The sequence below is a fragment of the Anolis sagrei genome, chromosome 10 (assembly GCF_037176765.1).
Source record: "Anolis sagrei isolate rAnoSag1 chromosome 10, rAnoSag1.mat, whole genome shotgun sequence".
NCBI classification, from domain to species: Eukaryota; Metazoa; Chordata; class Lepidosauria; order Squamata; family Dactyloidae; genus Anolis; species Anolis sagrei.
Genome location: NC_090030.1, coordinates 2,309,038 through 2,330,203, shown reverse-complemented (window position 1 = coordinate 2,330,203; position 21,166 = coordinate 2,309,038). Strand labels below are relative to the sequence as shown.

The 21,166-nt window shown below is 46.0% G+C and overlaps 2 protein-coding genes across 2 annotated transcripts in view; one reads left to right on the top strand and one right to left on the bottom strand.

Moving 5' to 3' along the window:
• Positions 1–5,202, top strand: part of LOC132762828 (rho GTPase-activating protein 20-like) — an 80,346-nt gene extending 75,144 nt beyond the window's left edge. The window contains exon 15 of the mRNA XM_060756002.2: positions 92–5,202. Within this exon, the coding sequence (XP_060611985.2) occupies positions 92–1,674 (1,583 nt within the window). The 3' untranslated portion in view covers positions 1,675–5,202. The remainder of the gene's footprint in view (positions 1–91) is intronic.
• A 5,455-nt stretch (positions 5,203–10,657) lies between these two features.
• On the bottom strand, positions 10,658–19,443 carry LOC132763126 (adrenodoxin-like). Its single transcript, XM_060756516.2, has 4 exons — positions 19,241–19,443; positions 17,436–17,584; positions 12,861–12,990; positions 10,658–11,036 (listed from the first exon to the last, which is right to left on the bottom strand). Exons 1-4 carry the CDS (start codon positions 19,408–19,410, stop codon positions 10,916–10,918), a joined length of 570 nt encoding a protein of 189 aa, XP_060612499.2. The 5' UTR covers positions 19,411–19,443; the 3' UTR covers positions 10,658–10,915.
• Positions 19,444–21,166: the final 1,723 nt, after the last annotated feature.

Below are 21,166 nucleotides of genomic sequence, written 5' to 3'. Positions count from 1 at the left end.
AATATTCTGAGAGTTAGATGAGTCAGGGCTCATTCTTCCATCAAACCATGGCCTTTGCAATCTTGACTTCTCTTCTTCCTCCCATCTCCAGCTCAGCGAACCGATTCCTCCGACGAGATGGAATTTGCGGCCTCCTTTGCGGAAAGATCCAAACAACGTTATGGACTGGAAATGGAGGACGGCCTGTTCAGCCCTTCGTTGAGCGAGGAGCGAGAGGACTGGGACTTGTTCAGCGAGATCGCCGCTTGCTACCGGAGCAAAGCAGGGAAGAACGCCAGTGCGGACAGCTACGACCTCCTGGAGCAGGAGGAAGAGGGCGGCTCCTTCTGCTCCCTGGGGTCCGTCTGTTCGCTGGACCCGGCAAGGAACCGTTGCTCTTCCGAGCCCAGCGTATGCCTGAGCTCCCGCTTTCCCTCTCAGGACCACGAACCGGTGGCTCGGCAGTCCAGCTGCGATGCCGCCATCATGCACAGCCATGGGGATTACATCCGCCGGCTCCAGCAGCTGCAGCTGGAGAGCCAGAAGCTCATCAATGAAGGCTTGAGTCCTGGGCTGAGCAGAGCCACCAGACCCAGCTTTTGGAGGCCCTCCCTATGTGGCAACGTGGCCAAGAGGCTCAGCCCTCAGAAGGCAAGTCTCTCCAACCGGTCCAGCTTCTCCAGCCTTTCGTCCACCACCTCCCCTTCGGCCTCCTCCTTGAGCTCTCTGGACAGTGCTTTCTCCTACTGCTCCGAGTCCTCCTCGGCCTTCAGCCCCACAGACAATGCCTCCAGCTTGCCCTTCATGTTCGGCACTTCTGCCCGACTCCATGCTTTGTCCCCCAAAGTGGCCAAGCAGTCGTCGAAGGAGTGGCACAAGCCGCTGACCTCCCCGTTGCCCCTCAGCGATGTGGAGTTCTCCTTTGATAACAGAGAAGACAACAGAGAGAACGGCAGCCAAGAGAAAGTGGCGGTCTTCCTGCCCATTGGAGGTAGCTCTGGAAGCTTGGAGAACCTCAAGAGCAAAGGCGAGGAGGAGGAAAGTCATGCCGAAATGCTCTCCTATCCGCTTACAAACTGTCCCCTTGTCAAGACGGAGTACAGGACTGCCATCCCAAGCCCGGAGAGCAGTTTTGTGACGTCCACGAAGCACATTGAGATCAAAGGCTCCAAAGAGGCTCCTTTCTCCCAAGGAAGCTTGAAGCGTACCAAGATCACGGTCTACATGGCTCCAAAGGAGAGGAGTCCAAGAGAGTCTCCGGTGGTGCAGGACGAAGGGTACGTGGCTAGTGATCCCAGTAGTACCAAAACGGTCAGGGTCCACATCCCCCAGACGGTCTTCTATGGGCAGAACACCCCACTGGTTCTCCAGTCCGTCTCAAGAAGGTACCATCACGAATCCTCGAGCCCTCCCATCCGGGTGGAAGAGCCGGAGCCTCTGGACGGTCCAGACGCGTGCCACAGCCAAGGGGTCAGCAAGACCTTCAGCCACACGTTCCGCATTTTCCTCCCGGCGTCCGTCCGCCACACGGTCCGAGAGTATTTCAGCCGAGACGGCCCTGAGGAGCACTGTGCCGCGAGTGTGGAGACGGTGGAGGAGGAGCTTCTCCGGAGCAGGGCAGAGTGGCTGCGGAGCCCACCTTGCGCAGATGAGAGCCATGAGACCCTCATGTTCGCCGAAGAGACTTTCGTCTAGGAGACTCTGCTTCCTGTGCTTTTGGGAGGGTTGTATGTAAAATGTAATATAGAGGATGGGAGGAATTCGACAGGCCTCCTTCGACCGCTGGTGGCTTCTCTATCAAGGATGTTGAATCCATTCCTGGTTTTAACCTGAACCGTCTAAGGTGATTTGTATCTTATATGGTTCTTTTAAAAACCCGGGGTGGATTCCTTGCCCTCGTGGCATGGAGGCCAGTAGCCATTGCTGTTCACATGTAAAGCAACTTCTGCTCTCCTGCAGAGCGCCTTTTTAAATCCACTTATCTCCTTCTTTTTGATCTTCTGCTCAACGTACAGGAAGAGCTTCACAGTGTACTTCCTCGGAGCACTTTCCAGCTTCACCGCAGGAGGAAATTGCGCCAAAGCTTTTATTCAGCTCCGATCCAAAGTCAAACTGAGCTCAAAATGCAAATTAGGGCAAATGGTTGTTAATATTATTTTCCCCAACAGGTTTATTATGAGACATCTTACGACCGAAATCTTCAGTCTCAATCTGGGGTCCTTTTATATCGCTCTTGGCTCTCCACAATTGTGAGATTCACTTGTGAATTTGATTAATATGTTCTGTGCAGGACTTTCTAGGTCCTCCAATGCAACCTCCACCAGAAATTGGTCATGCACTCATGCTGAAAGAACTAGAGATTCATCTATGTGCTCATTTGCACTTTCCCCCATTTTTGTGGGGTCTCAGTGCCCCAAATGTGGAGAGTCCATCATATGCATTTATAGTGCTACCATTCCACTTTAAATTGCTGTGATGCCATCCTATGTGATACTGGGACTTGTAGTTCAGGGGTGGAATTTAAAATCCTCATCCAAACTACAAATCCCAGTTTTTGCATGATGATGAAGCCACAGGCAGTTAAAATGGAACGATAGCACTTTAAATTTGTTCTTAGAAAGAGCTCTATATCAATTTCTGGGTGGGAAACCAAGACATATATAAACCTCGTGGACTCCATAGATTTCTGTAAGGAATAGCATTGAAGCCTATACGTTTCACTACAAAGGGGCTTCAGATTATTCTTCCTCAGGTGTGTTTGTTTTTGATCGTGGAATTGCAGTTTTTCACCAATTTTTGGATAAAATAGGATTCAAACATGATTAAAATGGCATTAAGAAACCAAAGTAATGGGATCAAGAAGCTGCCGGGTAGAAACTAAACACAAAAAATACTTGTTGTTCAGAGGTACAGTGTTCCCTTGCTACTTCGCAATTCGCTTTTTGCGGACTCGCTGTTTTGCGGTTTTGTTTTTAATTGTGGAAGTGCAGTTTTTCACTATTTTTTGGATAAAATAGGATTCAAACATGATTAAAATGGCATTAAGAAACCAAAGTAATGGGATCAAGAAGCTGCCGGCAGTGTCGGGTAGAAACTAAACACAAAAAATACTTGTTGTTCAGAGGTACAGTGTTCCCTCACTACTTCACGGTTCGCTTTTCACGGACTCGCTGTTTTGCGGTTTTGTTTTTAATTGTGGAATTGCAGTTTATGTATTTTCCAGGAAACCCAGACTTCACCATTCACCAATTTCCCATATGAACCAAGCACCAAACTTTGAAGGTATTGCTTTCATATCAAACGGGACGTCCAGTTTGCTTCTTCATTGGTTTTCCCCAATAACTCCTAATGTAGAAGAAGGTTAGAGGTGGGGTTTTATGAGTTTTTGGGGATGGAATGAGGATTTCCATGGAGTTGCTTCTTTGGAGATCTGCAGTATTTTGGGTCCAAGGGCAGGTCGTTTTTGTGAAATGTCTGAGAATGTGAAGAGGGATATTGAGCTCAAAGTAGTTTCTAATTAATTGTAGCCAATTAAGATGAAGGTTTCCGATGATCTGTGGCCAAGGGAAGCTCTTTCTTCGCTTGGGAATTGGACACATTTGGAAACATTGGGGAAGGATCCAGATGGTATTCGTCACAGGTTGTTGTGTAGGAATGATCATTGCAAGTCGATGCTAACTTTGTAAGTCAGCCCTTGTTAAGTCTTTGCAGCATTTGGGAGACTCAGAGTTGGGTTGCATTTTGGTTTAGTGGAAAACATGATGGAAAATGAAGGTAGTATAAAAGGAGAAGAGCGGATCAGCAGACAGGTGTGGGAGAAAGGTTTGGTTCCAAAGTTATGGAAGGGTGTTTTGGGTTGGTTGTGTTTTCTGGAGTTATGATGGAGCAAACTGGACTTTTGACAAATTGGTTCATTCATGACGATGATGTTTATTTATATTCTGCTTTTTTTCTCCACAAAGGAGACCCGAAACCGCTCCTTACCCTCTTAAGCTGCATCTGCACTGGAGAATGAATGTAGTTTAGCACCACTTTGACTGGCATGGCTCAAGGCCATGGACTACTTTCACCTTCGTTGCCCAAGAGTGCTGATACCTCTCCCTAAACCAGCGTTTCTCAACCTGGGGGTTGGGGGGGGGGGTGTCAAAGGGGTCGCCAGAGACCATTAGAAAACATTGTATTTTCTGTTGGTCATGGGGGTTCTGTGTGGGAAGTTTGGCCCAATTCTATCATTGGTGGGGTTCAGAATATTCTTTTATTGTAAGTGAACTATAAATCCCAGCAACTACAACTCCCAAATTTCAAGGTCTATTTTCCCCCAAACTGCACCAGTGTTCACATTTGGGCGTATTGAGTACTTGTGCTAAATATGATCCAGATCTATCATTGTTTGAGTCCACAATGCTCTCTGGATGTAGGTGAACTACAACTCCAAAACCCAAGGTCAATGCTCACCAAACCCTTCCAATATTTTCTGTTGGTCATGGGAGTTCTGTGTGCCAAGTTTGCTTCAATTCTATCTTTGGTGGAGTTCAGAATGCTCTTTGATTGTAGGTAAACTAGAAATCCCAACAACTACAACTCCCAAATGACAAAATCAATCCCCACCCAAACCCACCAGTATTCAAATTTGGGCATATCAGGTACTTAGGCCAAATTTGGTCCAGTGAATGAAACTACATCCTGTATATCAGCTATTTACATGACGATTCATAAGAGTAGCAAAATTACAGTTATGAAGTAGCTACGAGAATAATGTTATGGTTGGGGGGGGGGGGGTTCACCACAACATGAGGAACTGTATTAAGGGGTCACAGCATTAAGAAGGATGAGAACCACTACCCTAAACCATAATTCCCAGGACTCCATAGCCTTGAAAGTGGTGCCAAACTGCATTAACTCTGCAGTGTAGAAGCCCCTTGAGGCAATTGTATTATCTCCTAATTGGAGCAGGAAATTCAAACGACTGATCTCTCCATTCTTGAGTATTGGCTTCAAAAGCCTCCTGCATTGTCCTCTTCGAAGTTTCAAGATGATGCCAATTGTTACCTTGGTTTTGTAAAGATGTCCTTTTGGTTTCGTGGTGTTTTGTGGGCTGAGGGCAAACACTCCCCGCCCTCTTACCCTTTTGCACACCTCTTTGTTGAAGCTTTACCCTCTTTTAAGGTTTCTAAGCTTATGGATGTAAATATTCCCATTAAAGAACCACAGTTTTATTTCTCAGCTTGGCTCTGTGTCCTTCCTCAGCGAAAGATTAAAGATACTTTATTTGTATTCCTTCCTATCTTCCCGAGGCGACTTAGGGCGGATTACAGAACACACATACGGCAGTCATCCAGTGCCATTATACAATTGACAAGGACAGACAATACATACGCAGAGGTACAGGCTTCTCCCATCTTTTTCCATCTCTGGCATCTGGAGGCTGTACTCAACTTTGGCCACAGGGAGGTGCTGTTGATCCATCTTCCATGCCAAGGAGCCTTTGTTATCCATAGATAATCTCCTGATTGTTGGCATCTTCTTATGGGTGCCTTTTGTTATCTCCCTGCTTAAAGCAGTACCTGTTTATCTACTCACATTACTGTTTTCGATCTGCTATGTGAGCAGAAGCTGGGCTGATGGCTGGGAGCTCACCCCAACCTGGGCTTGAACCGTCAACCTTTACATTGGCAAGATTTTCTGCAGTTGGCAGCTGTGTTGAAGCTGGTTCACTGCCAGCTGCAGAAAATCTTGCCAATTTTCATTTCACCCAAAGACCTCAGGATTAGCAGAATGGTTGAATTTCATTTGCAGCCAATTTCCATTATGACAACAAGTCTTGGTAAATGAGGGATTGCAGAAAGACATAACTCCAAAGTGAAAGAATGGGGCACGTTCATCTCATCTTACTCTGTCATGCCGAAAAGCAAGCCAGGACCCGCTCCTGATTGCTTTCGTATTGAGCTGATTTTGGTAGCGGGAGAGACTTTCCTGTTTTGTGCTCCCAAAGGAATGAAAGACACGAAAGAAACGAAGGAAACGGGAGAAACGAATTCCACGCACAACTCTATGCTGCAGGATATCCCACTACCACAAGCTATGTTGAATTGGCTGTGATTCAATGAGATATTCATTGAAAGAGTATAGAAAAATGTGCTTCAGGATGTCTCTTTGCAAAAACAAAGTTTGTGCAATTTAGTAAACATTTTCCATATTGTTATGATAGAACCAATGAGGAAATGGCATTTATCACCCAGGAACAAAAATAGTGTGACCTAGTGTTATAGCTGTTTTTGCACCAAAGTTCCTCCATGTATGTCCCTTTTTTCCTGCCATAAGATCAAAGCACATCTTCTGGCTTGTGCATACTGGTTTAGCACATTTAATGCAATAGCTAGACATTCCTGCTGTCTGTCTTATTAGGTTTATATCAAAATGATGCATGTGGGATTCTCTGGCCATGCCAGGAGCAGTTTTTCCCATCACAAAGGACTTTCCATCTTCTCCAAGGGGAGTTAGCAAGAGAAAGCGGTCCCAAACATGGACATTTGATCTAGGTTTTCGCACTCGGGCCTGGGATGCATCAGGCGAGGTGTTGACAGTCCTTGGGGACCGATGGAGCCGGTGGCTTTGAAGCTCCGAGGCAGAAATGCCAAGTATGGAGCTGTGAGGAAGGCGCCCAACCGGATGGCAATTCGAAGCATGCGGAACATTTGGGAAAGGCGTGACAGCCCTACCCAGGCATGACTTCCCTTTATTCCAATGGCACGGCAAGGTTTCACATGCCCAATCTTTCCATAGAGATTTATTTTGCAACTACATGGTAGAGTTAATGCAGTTTGATACCACTTGAGCCGCCATGGCTCAATGCTCCAGGAAGCTGGGATTTGTAGCTTTTCAAGGCTGAAATCCTCTTTTGGTGTCTCATCAAGCGACAACTCTCAAGCAGGTTACAGCACAACTAAAATGCATTTATGTTTCCATGACATTGAGCCGTGTTTGCCAAAGTGGCACCAAACTGCATTGATTTCATAGTGTGGAGGCACCCAAAGGCACCAGAAACTCATACAGGGATTTCTTTTCAAATGTGTCACTTTTCTCACAAATAATATTCTCCCGTCCAGAATGTGTCTGTTGTGCTTTGGCAAACTACACTATGTAACCAAATTCGAAAAACATTCTATTCCTGGTTTGAAAGTGTTAGGTAAAGGTAAAGGTAGTCCCCTGACATTAAGTCCAGTCATGTCTGACTCTGGGGTGTGGTGCTCATCTCCATTTCTAAGCCGAAGAGCCAGCGTTGTCCGTAGACACCTCCAAGGTCATGTGGTGGGCATGACTGCATGGAGCGCCGTTACCTTCCCTCTGGAGCGGTACCTATTGATCTACTCACATTTGCATGCTTTCGAACTGCTAGGTTGGCAGAAGCTAGGGCTGACAGCGGAAGCTCACACCGCTCCCCGGAATCGAACCTGCGACCTTTCGATCAACAAGCTCAGCAGCTCAGTGCTTGAACTCACTGAGCCACCGGGGGCTTTATGTTTATGTGTTGTTGTTCATTCGTTCAGTCGTCTCCGACTCTTCGTGACCTCATGGACCAGCCCACGCCAGAGCTCCCTGTCAGCCGTCGCCACCCCCAGCTCCCTCAAGGTCGGTCCAGTCACTTCAAGGATGCCATCCATCCATCTTGCCCTTGGTCGGCCCCTCTTCCTTTTGCCTTCCACTTTCCCCAGCATCATTGTCTTCTCTAGGCTTTCCTGTCTCCTCATGATGTGGCCAAAGGACTTCAACTTTGTCTCTAGTATCTTTCCCTCCAGTGAGCTGTCGGGCTTTCTTTCCTGGAGGATGGACTGGTTGGATCTTCTCGCAGTCCAAGGCACTCTCAGCACTTTCCTCCAACACCATGTGTTACTTTATGTTTAATTGTGTGGTCTGTACTTTGAAAGTAGTTGTTATAATCCAGTAAACTTTGTTTTTGTGGCACAAACTAGGTTGCATTATATTGTCGAAGGCTTTCATGGCTGGAATCACTAGGTTCTTGTGGGTTTTTTCAGGCTATATGGCCATGTTCTAGAGACATTTCTCCTGACGTTTCGCCTGCACCTATGGCAAGCATCCTCAGAGGTAGTGACCTCACTACCTCTGAGGATGCTTGCCATAGGTGCAGGCGAAACGTCAGGAGAAATGTCTCTAGAACATGGCCATATAGCCTGAAAAAACCCACAAGAACCTAGGTTGCATTGGTTGAAATATTCATTGGAAAACTATAGCAAAATGTGCTTCAGGATGTCTCTTTGCAAAAACAAACTTTTAGCAATTTTATTATTTTTCCCCATGTTTTTATAATAGAAACAATTAGGAAATTATATTTATAACCCAGAACAAAAATCCTGATACAAAGTGCTATTTGTCCCACAATCATAGCATGTGTTGGCGAAGGCTTTCATGGCCAAAATCACTGGGTTGCTGTGAGTTTTCCAGGATGTGTTGCCATGTTCCAGAAGCATTCTCTCCTGACGTTTCACCCACATCTATGACAGGAATCCTCAGAGGTTGTGAGGACTGTTGGAAACAAGGCAAGTGGGGTTTATATACACATATCTGTGGAATAATGTCCAGGGTGGGAGAAAGAATCTCTCTGTTGGAGGCACATGTGAATGTTGCCATTGGCCACCTTGATTAGCATTGAATGGGGCACCACAATTGAAGAGAGATATTGACAAGCTGGAATGTGTCCAGAGGAGGGTGACTAAAATGATCAAGGGTCTGGAGAACAAGCCCTATGAGGAGCGGCTTAAGGAGCTGGGCATGTTTAGCCTGCAGAAGAGAAGGCTGAGAGGAGATATGATAGCCATGTATAAAGATGTGAGAGGAAGCCACAGGGAGGAGGAGGGAGCAAGCTTGTTTTCTGCTTCCTTGGAGACTAGGACGCAATGGAGGAATGGCTTCAAACTACAAGAGAGGAGATTCCACCTGAACACGAGGAAGAACTTCCTGACTGTGAGAGCCGTTCAGCAGTGGAACTCTCTGCCCCAGAGCGTGGTGGATGCTCCTTCTTTGGAAGCTTTTAAACAGAGGCTGGATGGCCATCTGTCAGGGTGATTTGACTGCAATATTCCTGCTTCTTGGCAGAATGGGGTTGGACTGGATGGCCCAGGAGGTCTCTTCCAACTCTAGGATTCTATGATTCTATGATTCTATGAATGGCCTTGCAGCTTCAAAGCCTGGCTGATTGCTGCCTGGGGTAATCCTTTGTTGGAAGGTGTTAGCTGGCCCTAATTGATTCTTGTCTGGAATTCCCCTGTTTTTTTAGTGTTCTTTATTTACTGCCCTGATTTTAGAGTTTTTTAAATACTGGTGACCAGATGTTTTTCAGTTCCATGGTTTCCTCCTTTTTGTTGACGTTGTCCACATGCTTCTTGTGGATTTCAATGGCTCCTCTGTGTAGCTTGACATGGTGGTTGTGAGAGCGGTCCAGCATTTCCGCGTTCTCCAATCATATGCTGTGTCCAGGTTGGTTCCTCAGGTGCTCTGCTATGGCTGACTTCTCTGGTTGGATTAGTCTGCAGTGCCTTTCACTTGCCTTGTTTCCAACAGACCTCACAACCTCTGAGCATGCCTGCCATAGATGTGGGCGAAACATCAGGAGAGAATGCTTCCGGAACATGGCCAGACAGCCCTGAAAACTCACAACAACCCAATCATAGCATGGCTTGCTTGCATCACTAACATGCTGATCGACATCATAAGCTGGATTTGTGTTGTACATTATGCAACTTCATACTTACTTAGCTACCTTGCAAAAGTGCTAGGTTTATGCATTGTGAAGATACATGAATGGAGCACTAGCACGATGTCGTGATGTGGCTCAGGCCCTATTCATGTGCAGTAGTCCCTATGCAAAATAGTCTCAAGGCACACGGACCATTTCACAGACTCCCCCATATGGCAATGGGAAAACACCCTTTACATGTGGATATTACGGAACTTATGCCTGCTCTATGCCTGCTCTATGCCTGTGAGACGTGGACTGTCTACAGACGTCACATGCAGCTCCTGGAACGTTTCCATCAGCGCTGCCTCCGGAAAATCCTGCAAATCTCCTGGGAAGACAAGCGGACAAACGTCAGTGTGCTGGAAGAAGCAAAGACCACCAGCATTGAAGCGATGGTCCTCCAACATGAACTCCGCTGGGCCGGCCACGTTGTCCGGATGCCTGACCACCGTCTCCCAAAGCAGTTGCTCTACTCCGAACTTAAGAACGGAAAACGGAATGTTGGTGGGCAGGAAAAGAGATTTAAAGATGGGCTCAAAGCCAACCTTAAAAACTCTGGCATAGACACTGAGAACTGGGAAGCCCTGGCCCTTGAGCGCTCCAGCTGGAGGACAGCTGTGACCAGCAGTGCTGCAGAATTTGAGGAGGCACGAGTGGAGGGTGAAAGAGAGAAACGTGCCAGGAGGAAAGCGCGTCAAGCCAACCCCGACCAAGACCGCCTTCCACCTGGAAACCAATGCCCTCACTGCGGAAGAAGATGCAGAGCAAGAATAGGGCTCCACAGCCACATACGGACCCACAAGGAAATCCATAATGGAAGACCATCTTACTCGTCCAACGAGGGATCGCCTAACACATTACGGAACCGCTCCGGTCTCATTTCCAGCAAACATACATTTCAGTTACGAAGATGTACATTCTCAATAGGATTTCAGCGATCCATTTTATTTCTAGCATGGAGATAACTGTTTCAGAGAAAAGGCAGTAAGAAATGTCAACTTGCAATGCAAGAGGTGAGTGTCACCATTTCCAAAGCATTCCTCCCACATTCCAGAAAGTGAGGAAGGTCAAATAGAGAAGGGAGTCACAACAATAACAATGCAATTCGAAAACAATCAGAATGAGAGAGAGGGGCTTCGCAGTAACCTTCACGGAGCTGCATGAAACGGAAACCATTTCCAGTCATTGCTTGCTTTGCTTCTCCACTTCCAGCTCTTTCCGGATGTCGGAGACCTCCCTGGGGACATGGAGGGTCAAGCCGTCCATCCACTTCTTGACATGGACCTGGCAACCCAGGCGAGACCTGAAAGGAAAGCCAAGAGCGTGAATTTGCAGCAGAGGAATCCCACTCTTACAGCCAGGGTTTGAATCCTTGGCTTGGCCACAGGGAACCAAGGGTGACCTTTCATAGAATCATAGAATCCTAGAGTTGGAAGAGACCTCCTGGGCCATCATCCAGTCCAACCCCATTCTGCCAAGAAGCAGGAATATTGCATTCAAATCACCCCTGACAGATGGCCATCCAGCCTCTGTTTCAAAGCTTCTAAAGAAGGAGCCTCCACCACACTCCGGGGCAGAGAGTTCCACTGCTGAACGGCTCTCACAGTCAGGAAGTTCTTCCTCATGTTCAGATGGAATCTCCTCTCTTGTAGTTTGAAGCCATTGCTCCATTGCGTCCTAGTCTCCAGGGAAGCAGGAAGGAAGCTTGTTCCCTCCTCCTCCCTGTGGCTTCCCCTCACATATTTATACATGGCTATCATATCTCCTCTCAGCCTTCTCTTCTTCAGGCTAAACATGCCCAGCTCCTTAAGCCACTCCTCATAGGGCTTGTTCTCCAGACCCTTGATCATTTTAGTCGCCCTCCTCTCGACACATTCCAGCTTGTCAATATCTCTCTTGAATTGTGGTGCTCAGAATTGGACACAATATTCCAGGTAAAATGGTCTAAGCAAGGCAGAAGAGAGAATGGGGAGCATGACTTCTCTGGATCTAGACACTAGGCTCCTCTTGATGCAGGCCGAAATCCCATTGGCTTTTTTTGCTGCCACATCACATTCCTGGCTCCTGTTCCCCTTCCTCCCCACGAGGACTCCAAGATCTTTTACACCCGTACTGCTCTCGAGCCAGGCGTCATCATCCCCCATTCTGTATCTTTGCACTTCCTTTTTTCTGCCTAAGTGGAGTATCTTGCATTTGTCACAGTTGAACTTCATTTTGTTAGTTTTGGCCCATCATCTCTCTAATCTGTCAAGATCCCTTTGAGTCCTGCTCCTGTCCTCTGGAGTCTTGGCTCTCCCTCCCCATTTGGTCCCATCTGCAAACTTGATGATCATGCCTTCTAGCCCTTCATCTAAGTCATTAATAAAGATGCTGAGGAGGACCGAGCCCAGGACGGAACCCTGTGGCACTCCACTTGTCACTTCTTTCCAGGATGAAGAGGAAGCATTGGGGAGAATCACCCTCTGAGTTCATCCATTTAACCAATTACTGATCCACCTAACCTAGTTTTGCCTAGCCCCCATTGGACTAGTTTGCCAGAAGGTCATGGGGGACCTTGTCGAAGGCCTTCCTGAAATCCAGGTATGTTACATCCACGGCATTCCCGGCATCTTTGATGCATCACACTCTCTTGGCCTCAAGGGAAACACTTTCTGGACAAATCCCACCAAGGAAACCTTGTGTCAGGGTTGTCGTAAGTTGGAAACAACTTTGAAGGCACAACAATGGATCCCAACAGGGTGTCAACTTCCCAATCTGTTTACTGGGAGTTTCCGAAATAAGGAGCAGGGTTCTGTTTTCGTTCCGGTAAGATTTGGAATGAAATCTTACCGGCTCGTCATTTTTAGGCTTATTGGCATGGAACTTGCCTCAGTTGTAGGCCACATTTATGACTACAAGCCTGCCAAGTCTCGGAATGTTTCACCAACCCACTTATTTTTGGGAATTTTTTTAAAGCAGCCGAATCCCCCGAGTCCCCCAAATCCAATACACTCAAATGATATCATTCACATCCCTAGTGCCAACCAATACTTTCTGGAAATTGTAAAAATATACTGCACAATTGGTTCTGATTTGGACTCAGAACCCATTCCTGATGGAGAGAGATGGAAGGAGAAAGGTTCCTCACGTGTCTGTCAGGCCAAAAGCCAGGTCCAGCATGTCCAGCTCTTCCTCGCTGACGGCGCCCAGTTTTCGGAAAGCCTCTTCTTCAAAGATGAGGTGGCAAGTGGAGCAAGCGAGGGTCCCTTCGCACGCACCTTTGGGAGAATGGATACAAAGGGCTCATTGTATTTTTAAAGCATTGTCCATAGGCATTTCAGCACAACCAAGCTGGAAAGCATCTAGACCAGGCATGGACAAACTTGGGCCTTCCCTCTGGGTGTTTTGGAGTTCAGCTCACACAATTCCTAACAGTCTTGGGCCCTTTCCTTTCCCTCCTCAGCTGCTTAAGCTGTTAGGAATTGTGGGAGTTGAAGTCCAAAACACCTGGATGGAAGGCCCAAGTTTGCCCATGCCTGGTCTAGACATATGGGCTGTTGAGACTTATGGCAAATACATTGGATTATTCTATAAGACTATAAGAGAATGAATTTGCTAGCCTCTCGGCCTGTTGGGTTATCCTGCTGAGCTGCTGAACTTGAGTTATACTGCTGAGCTGCTGAACTTGCTGATTGAAAGGTCACAGGCTCGTATCCGGGGAGCGGTGTGAGCTCCTGCTGTCAGCCCCAGCTTCTGCCAACCTAGCAGTTCGAAAACATGTCAATGTGAATAGATCAGCAGGTACCACTCCGGCAGGAAGGTAACGGCACTCCATGAAGTCATGCTGGCCATATGACCTTGGAGGTGTCAACACTGGCTCTTCGGCTTAGAAATGGAGATGTGCGCCAGAGTCCCAGAGTCGAACGCAACTGGACTTAATGTCAGGCGAAAACCTTTATCTTACCTTCTTGACATTATGTCCTCTCCATAAATGATCTCGTGATAAATTGAATGAATGAATTGTTTATTGTACTAGCCATAGGCCATGACATCAGTAATATATGGGATTTTGGCCTGCATCAATAGGAGCATAATGTCTAGATCTAAGGAAGTCATGCTCCCCATGCTCTATTCTGCTTTGGTTAGACCACATCTGGAATATTGTGTCCAATTCTGGGCACCACAATTCAAGAGAGATATTGACAAGCTGGAATGTGTCCAGAGGAGGGCGACTAAAATGATCAAGGGTCTGGAGAACAAGCCCTATGAGGAGCGGCTTAGGGAACTGGGCATGTTTAGCCGGAAGAAGAGAAGGCTGAGAGGAGATATGATAGCCATGTATAAATATGTGAGAGGAAGCCACAGGGAGGAGGAGGGAGCAAGCTTGTTTTCTGCTTCCCTGGAGACTAGGACGCAATGGAGCCATGGCTTCAAACTACAAGAGAGGAGATTCCATCTGAACATTAGGAAGAACTTCCTGACTGCGAGAGCCGTTCAGCAGTGGAACTCTCTGCCCCGGAGTGTGGTGGAGGCTCCTTCATTGGAAGCTTTTAAGCAGAGGCTGGATGGCCATCTGTCAGGGGTGATTTGAATGCAATATTCCTGCTTCTTGGCAGAATGGGGTTGGACTGGATGGCCCAGGAGGTCTCTTCCAACTCTTTGATTCTAGGATTCTATATTAACTTTATAAACACTTTCCAATATAAACCTTAAAACGTAACAAGAATTAAAACTAAAGCAAGTTCTTTAAAATTATGAAAGCAGAAACATGACAATGACAGTGTCTGCTCTGTGTCAGTCCAAACCGTTTCCATTTCTGACCCCCAGTATGGATTTTGCTACTTTGGCTCTGATCTTTTGGGCTGCGATTGCGAATGTGGCAACCTTTAGTGTTATATTTTTAGAATGATCTGCTAGCAAGTCGCAGATCACCGCAGATTGTTGCCATGATGCCCTTTCTTCCAAGAGTGATCCCAGGAGATTTTTCCTAGGGTCATTGTACAAGGGGCAACGTAGCAAAGAGTGTGTGAGGTCTTCTCTTTCCCCCGTGCCACAAATGCAAAGTCGTTGGGCATGGGGGATCCCTCTGTATCTTCTTCCCTCTAGCCAGTTTGAAGGCATTGTTTGGAATCGCAGGGCTGTCAATGCTTTCCTCGGGACCGCTGACGTTAGGTCTTGAAGATATTGTTGACGATATTGGTCACTTTTTAGCCGAGGATACCAGGTAGAGAAACCTCGTGATAAATTGCAGCGGTGTTCATGCCCTTAACATTTAGGAAGCGTATTACAGCACAAAGTTTGCATTTGGAGGAAAACAGAATGAGGACGCTCATCTTTAACCTTCACAACAACACCAGTCGATGAGCTACTGACGACTGGCACTGCTCGTTCACTTCCACTGGCTTCTTGCTACACAGCAGTGAGACCAACTTCCCCCAAGAAAATTTGGAACCTTACTTTCCGGATAATCTTCTGTTCCTGGTTTGAAAGGGTTATTCTTGTTTTAATTATGCAGTCCTTACTTTGAAGCACCGGGATTGTGGCGCAGCTGGCTGAGTGTCAGCTGCATTAAGATCACTCTGACCAAAAGGTCATGAGTTCGAAGCCAGCCCGGGCTGGAGTGGGTGTCCAGCCATTGTGTAGCCCGTTGTCGACCTTTGCAACCCGAAAGACAGTTGCATCTGTCAAGTAGGAAAATAAGGCACCACCTTGTGTGGGAGGCTAAATTTAACTAATTTATGAGGCCATAAAGAAAAAAGACTCCGGGGAATGTGGAATGTGGAAGAACTTCATCGGTGTCGCTGATGGACGATGGAAAGCAGCAGCTCCCCCGGCGGCCAGAAAAAAGTTAAATAGCCTTGGTGTATTTGTGTGTTAAACGTGGTTTGTCAAACTGGCATTGAATGTTTGCCATATATGTGTTGACTGTAATCCGCCCTGAGTCCCCTGCGGGGTGAGAAGGGCGGAATATAAGAACTGTAAATAAATAAATAAATAAAATAAGGTAAGGTACTGCTCCAGCGGGAAGGTAACAGCGCTCCATGCAGTCATGCTGGCCACATGACTTTGGAGGTGTCTACGGACAACACCGGCTCTTCAGCTTAGAAATGGAGATGAGCACCAACCCCAGAGTTGGACATGACTGGACTTAATGTCAGGGGAAAACCTTTATCTTTACCTAACAGGATTTGGGGAAGGATCTCCAAATGGCTGCAAAAGTTCTCCAAAGGCAACCAGCTAAAATTGGTGCAAATTAGTTCTCTTTAACGTTGGTGATTAACATTCAGTATGATTTGCTGCCATCTTCTGGATTTGTTGCACGCTGCAGATCGCAGGCATCCCATCCGAAGGAGAGGGACAAGGCAGGGGGAAACTCTCTTTGGGGAACTACAACTCCCAGAATCTCTGTTTGAGGGGTTGTGGGATTTGTGATCCTCAAAACAGTGCTTCCCATGTTCTGCAAAAGGATATAGGCTTCATTTGGTGCACCTATAAGACTATAAGGGAATGAATTTGCTAGCCTCTCAGCCTGTTTGCTAGCCATGCCAACTTTGCCAGGAATCCTGTTTCAGTCTTGACTAGTGGTGCATCTACACTTTAGACTGAATGCCATTCGACATCACTTTAATGCTATGGAATGATGGGATTTGCACCGTGAGGAGCCACCAGAAGAGAAAGCAAAAGACCTTGCAAAACTATAATTCCCAGGACCACAGAGTACTGAGCCATAGCATCAAGCTGCATTCATTCTACAGCAGTGTTTCTCAACCTTCCTAATGTCGTGACCCCTTGATACAGTTCCTCATGTTGTGGTGACCCCCAACTATAACATTATTTCCATTGTGACTTCATAACTGTAATTTTGCTCCTGTTATGAATCATAATGTAAATGTCTTATATGCAGGATGTATTTTCATTCACTGGGCCAAATTTGGCACAAATGTCCAATATGCCCAAATGTAATACTGGTGGGGTTGGGAGAGGGGTGATTGATTGTCATTTGAGAGTTGTAGTTGCTGGAATTTATAGTTCATCTAGAAGAACATTCTGAACTCCACCAAGAACAGAATTGAACCAAATGTGGCATTCAGGACTCCCATGACCAACAGAAAACACTAGAAGGGTTTGGTGGGCATTGACCTTGAGTTTGGGAGTTGTAGTTCACCTACATCCCGAGAGCACTGAGGACTCAAACAATGTTGGATCTGAACCAAACTTGGCACAAACACTCTATATGCCCAAATGTGAAACTGGTGGAGCTTGGGGAAAATAGACCTTGACATGTGGGAGTTGTAGTTACAGGGATTTATAGTTCACATACAATCAAAGAGCATTCTGAACCCCACCAATGATAGAACTGGGCCAAACTTTCCACACAGAATCCCCATGACTAACAGAAAATACTGTGTTTTCTGATGGTCATTGGCGACCCCTCTGATACCCCCTCGTGACCCCCTCAGGGGTCCCGACCCCCAGGTTGAGAAACACTGTTCTACAGTGTAGATGCACCCTAGGATAGAGTCATTGAATCGATCTTCCAGCGTGTTGCCGGACCACTCAGTGATTGATCCAATGAGATTCAGTTGGGAGATATGCATAGGTATTGCTTAGAGAGTTTGGAAACTTTCCAAGACAAACTGACCAGACTCAAGACCTGTCCATCTTGAATCTGACCGTTTATTATGGCCAAGGAAAACAAAGCAAGGCAATGGATGTGGCTTACCAAAGCCGTCGATGCTGAGGTTCTGATTGACCACCACCTCCAGCAAACTCTCCCCTTCCTTGGCGGCGACAGAGAACTTCTCTCCATTTCGGTTGATAAAATGGAGCTGGACCTTCTCCGGAGAAGTCAGCGATGAAGGATGAGAGGAGCTGGGGAACATCCCAGGGAAAAGAGGAACACAATGGTTATGTTCACAAATGGAAAAGGATGAGAAAAATGCTCCAAAAATATAAGCTGAGGACAAAGTGGTGGAGGAGAAGAGGAGCTGGGACTGTTGGGAAAGTAGGAAGGCGGAGGATTCATTGAGACGGTATCCAAAGGGGATTTCAGGTCGAAAGCAGGCTACTTTTTGTGCTTTCAGCTCAATTTGCAGCACTTGAAGTAAGCTGAGGGCCATAGAGGGAGGAGGAGAGAGGAACCGGGACATTTTAGAAGTAGTTGGGAAAGTGGGAATGCAGAGGAGTAATGCTTTCCAAAGCAGGACTGCTGGAGAGTATTAATGCAACAATCTATATTATCTCCACACACTTTTTCTCTCTTTTCTTTGAATTAAGTAAAACCAAACCCTGTGTTTTATAAATCTCCATCATCTGCTGTCTTTTACTTTACAGTCCTGGAAATTGTTTTTCTACCTTACACTATGTAACACAGTTTTTGTTTCTGGGTTATGAATGCCATGTCTTCATTGGTACTGTTGTAAAAACATGGGGAAAGTTTATTAAACTGCAAAAACTTTCTTTTGGTGGTCTGCACATTAAAAGGTTTCAAAAAGGCATATTTTCTAGGGCTGGGCGGTTTCGTTTCGTTAATTCGTAATTCGTTAATAATTCGTTATTTTTTTAATTACAAAATGATAACGAACCATTCTGGAGCAATTTTTTTAAAAAACGAATTTTTAAACACGTTTTGTAAATGCTTCGTATTTCGTTATTGTATTCGTTTCGTTATTGTTTTGAGGTCGTTTCGTTATTATTTCCGCATGTCTGGGGCAAGTTTTATGGTTGTTTTTTGTTTAATTAGTGAAAAAAAATTATAATATCACCCCAACAGTCAACAACAGAGGGAGAGGGAAGCTTCAGAAGTTTTTGGAGGTTTTTTAGCGTATTTCGCGGTCGCGTCCGACATTAACGAATCGATTCGTTATTGTTTCGGAAATCGATTCGTTAATGTTTTGTAATTTTTTTCACATTTACGAAATTTCGTAAATATCGGACTTTTTAAAAGGAAAATTTTGTAATTATTTTAAATAACGAAACGTAAAAAGCCCCAAAAAACGAATCGATTTTAGAAACAAATTTTTCCGTTGTTACCCAGGCCTAATATTTTCACCAAGGACATTTACAAGCTTTTGGGTTTCACTTAATAAAAGGATAAAAGGCAATATTATATCGCAAACCAACCATATATTTTTACCAAAATACTACAAATTGATGAAAATGAGCCTAGAAGTGTGTCGTTTTGTGAGATTTCTGAGGGTAGGTATGTCAGATTTCATGTATTAGTTCCCAAATGTATTCCCCTTGCAAAACATGGACTGTCTACAGACATCATATGCAACTCTTGGAAAGTTTCCATCAGCGTTGCCTCCAAAAAATCCTGCAAATCTTTCTCCCACCCTGGACATCATTCCACAGATACATAAACCCAACCATCCTCTGAGGATGCCTGCCATAGATGTAGGTGAAACACCAGAAGAGAATGCTTCTAGAACCTGGCCATATAGCCTGGAAAACCTACAACAACCCAGATTTCAAACTATTATTAAACCATCCTAAGAAAACAAAGGTCTTCAATAAGATGCTTACCCTGTGTCTCCGGGGACGTCTTGAAGCCTGCAAGTGGAGCTGAACCTTCTCCTTGGAGGCAATGCTGAAAGAGCTTGTTGTTGGTGAGCCATCTCAAAGGAGGAGAGGCCTCGAACCCTGTGCAGTGAGCACCCCAGTCCTTGGACCAGCTTGGAGAAGCGGAGAGGCATCTTCTGCTGTCTTCTGTTCTTCAAGGACTGATGGATGAAATGCAGTCGAGCTGGAGAGATGTTATAAGCCCAGCTGGGTGAACGGGAGGACAGCCCTCGGCCTTGGAAGAGGGGGAAATGCACCCTCCCACCATCCAAGGAGGGGAGATCTCCTCTCTGGGTCCCAATTGCAGAAGAGTCCTAGCACTCTGGAAACAAAACCAGGAGAAAGGGGTGGCTGGAAGGGCCTTCTCATCCATCACTCCCTTGTCAATGGGGCCTTGACACTGTCAGGAAAGGAAACGATGGATGTTGTGGTCTGCAAAATTATCTCCCTGTTCCGAGGGGTGCCATAAGCTACGACCAATGTGACGGCGCATAAGGACAACAACTTGCCAAAGGTGGCATTGGTACATTTGGAGCACAATTACCTTTCCCTTGGTGACATCAGTTAGACTAGCACAGATTTCACTGAACTAAACTGGTATACCACATTCCACAGGTGGAAGGTGGCTTCCATGTAAATATGTGGGATATTAATAGTTTTTAATAATAATAATAATAATAATAATAATAATAATAATTGTTTATTTGTTCAGTTGCTTCCAACTCTTCGTGACCTCATGGACCAGCCCACTCCAGAGCTCCCTGTCAGCTATCCCAGTGGTGATTGGCACACTGGGTGCAGTGCCTAAAGACCCTGGCCTGCACTTAAACACAATCGGCACTGACAAAATAATAATGGATAATAATAATATGGAAAAGCTGACACAATATGTGGATTTAAAGATCGAACTGCACAGACTCTGACGTCAAGGGGGTCCCAGTGGTGATTGGCACACTGGGTGCAGTGCCTCAAGACCCTGGCCTGCACTTAAACACAATCGGCACTGACAAAATAATAATGGATAATAATAATAACAATATGGAAAAGCTGACACAATATGTGGATTTAAAGATCGAACTGCAAATACTCTGGCATCAAGGGGGTCCCAGTGGGGAATGGCACACTGGGTGCAGTGCCTCAAGACCTTGGCCTGCACTCAAACACAATAGGTGCTGACAAAATTACCATCTGTAATCTGCAAAAGGCTACCCTGCTTGGATCTGCACACATTATTCACTGATGTATCACATCGTCCTAGACACTTGGGAAGTGTCAGACGTGTGATCCAATACAACAACCAGCATAGTGACCTTGTTTGTTGTGTACTAATCTTGTTGTGTAAATAATAATAATAATAATAATAATAATAATAATAATAATAATAGTTTGGTGAAGCACTCTTTGGCAGAGATAGACTTGTGAAACCACAGCTCCCAGAACATAGTATTGAGCCATGGTGGTTAATGTCAAACAGCATTCATGCTTCACCCTCTAACACAGTGCAGATTTCCCATTTGGACTGATGCATTTCTATGCTGCCTGCAAAGTGAGACTCGGGAAACTCCCAGCAACCATTCAATGCTTCCAAGCAGCGCTTGCAGCTTATCTGCTGGAGATCCTTGAACGGATTGCTGGGAGATGAAGCCAAGGCCAGGCCGAGAGGGCCTCGATTCCATCGTCCCTGAAACCGGGAGAAAATTGGCAACTCTGCAGGGATGGAGAGTTCCCCATAGGGATGGCCCTGGGAGAGGATTTGGCTTGGCAAAGCAAAGAGGGGCAGCACTGGAAGAGAGCAGTTGCTTTCCATTGATGGCATGTGCCTCACGTAGGGGTGTGCAAAATTATCACTACTCTTCATATTTCGGATCAAATTCATTAAATTTGTGCATA

Bases quoted from the DNA above. Each gene is read 5' to 3' on its own strand.
- LOC132763126 (XM_060756516.2), bottom strand. From the start codon at position 19,410: ATGCCTCTCCGCTTCTCCAAGCTGGTCCAAGGACTGGGGTGCTCACTG. The intron at 17,585-19,240 runs GTAAGCATCTTA...GATGTTCCCCAG, and splicing joins GACGTCCCCGGAGACACAGG to CTCCTCTCATCCTTCATCGC. The intron at 12,991-17,435 runs GTAAGCCACATC...ATTCTCCCAAAG, and splicing joins CCTCAGCATCGACGGCTTTG to GTGCGTGCGAAGGGACCCTC.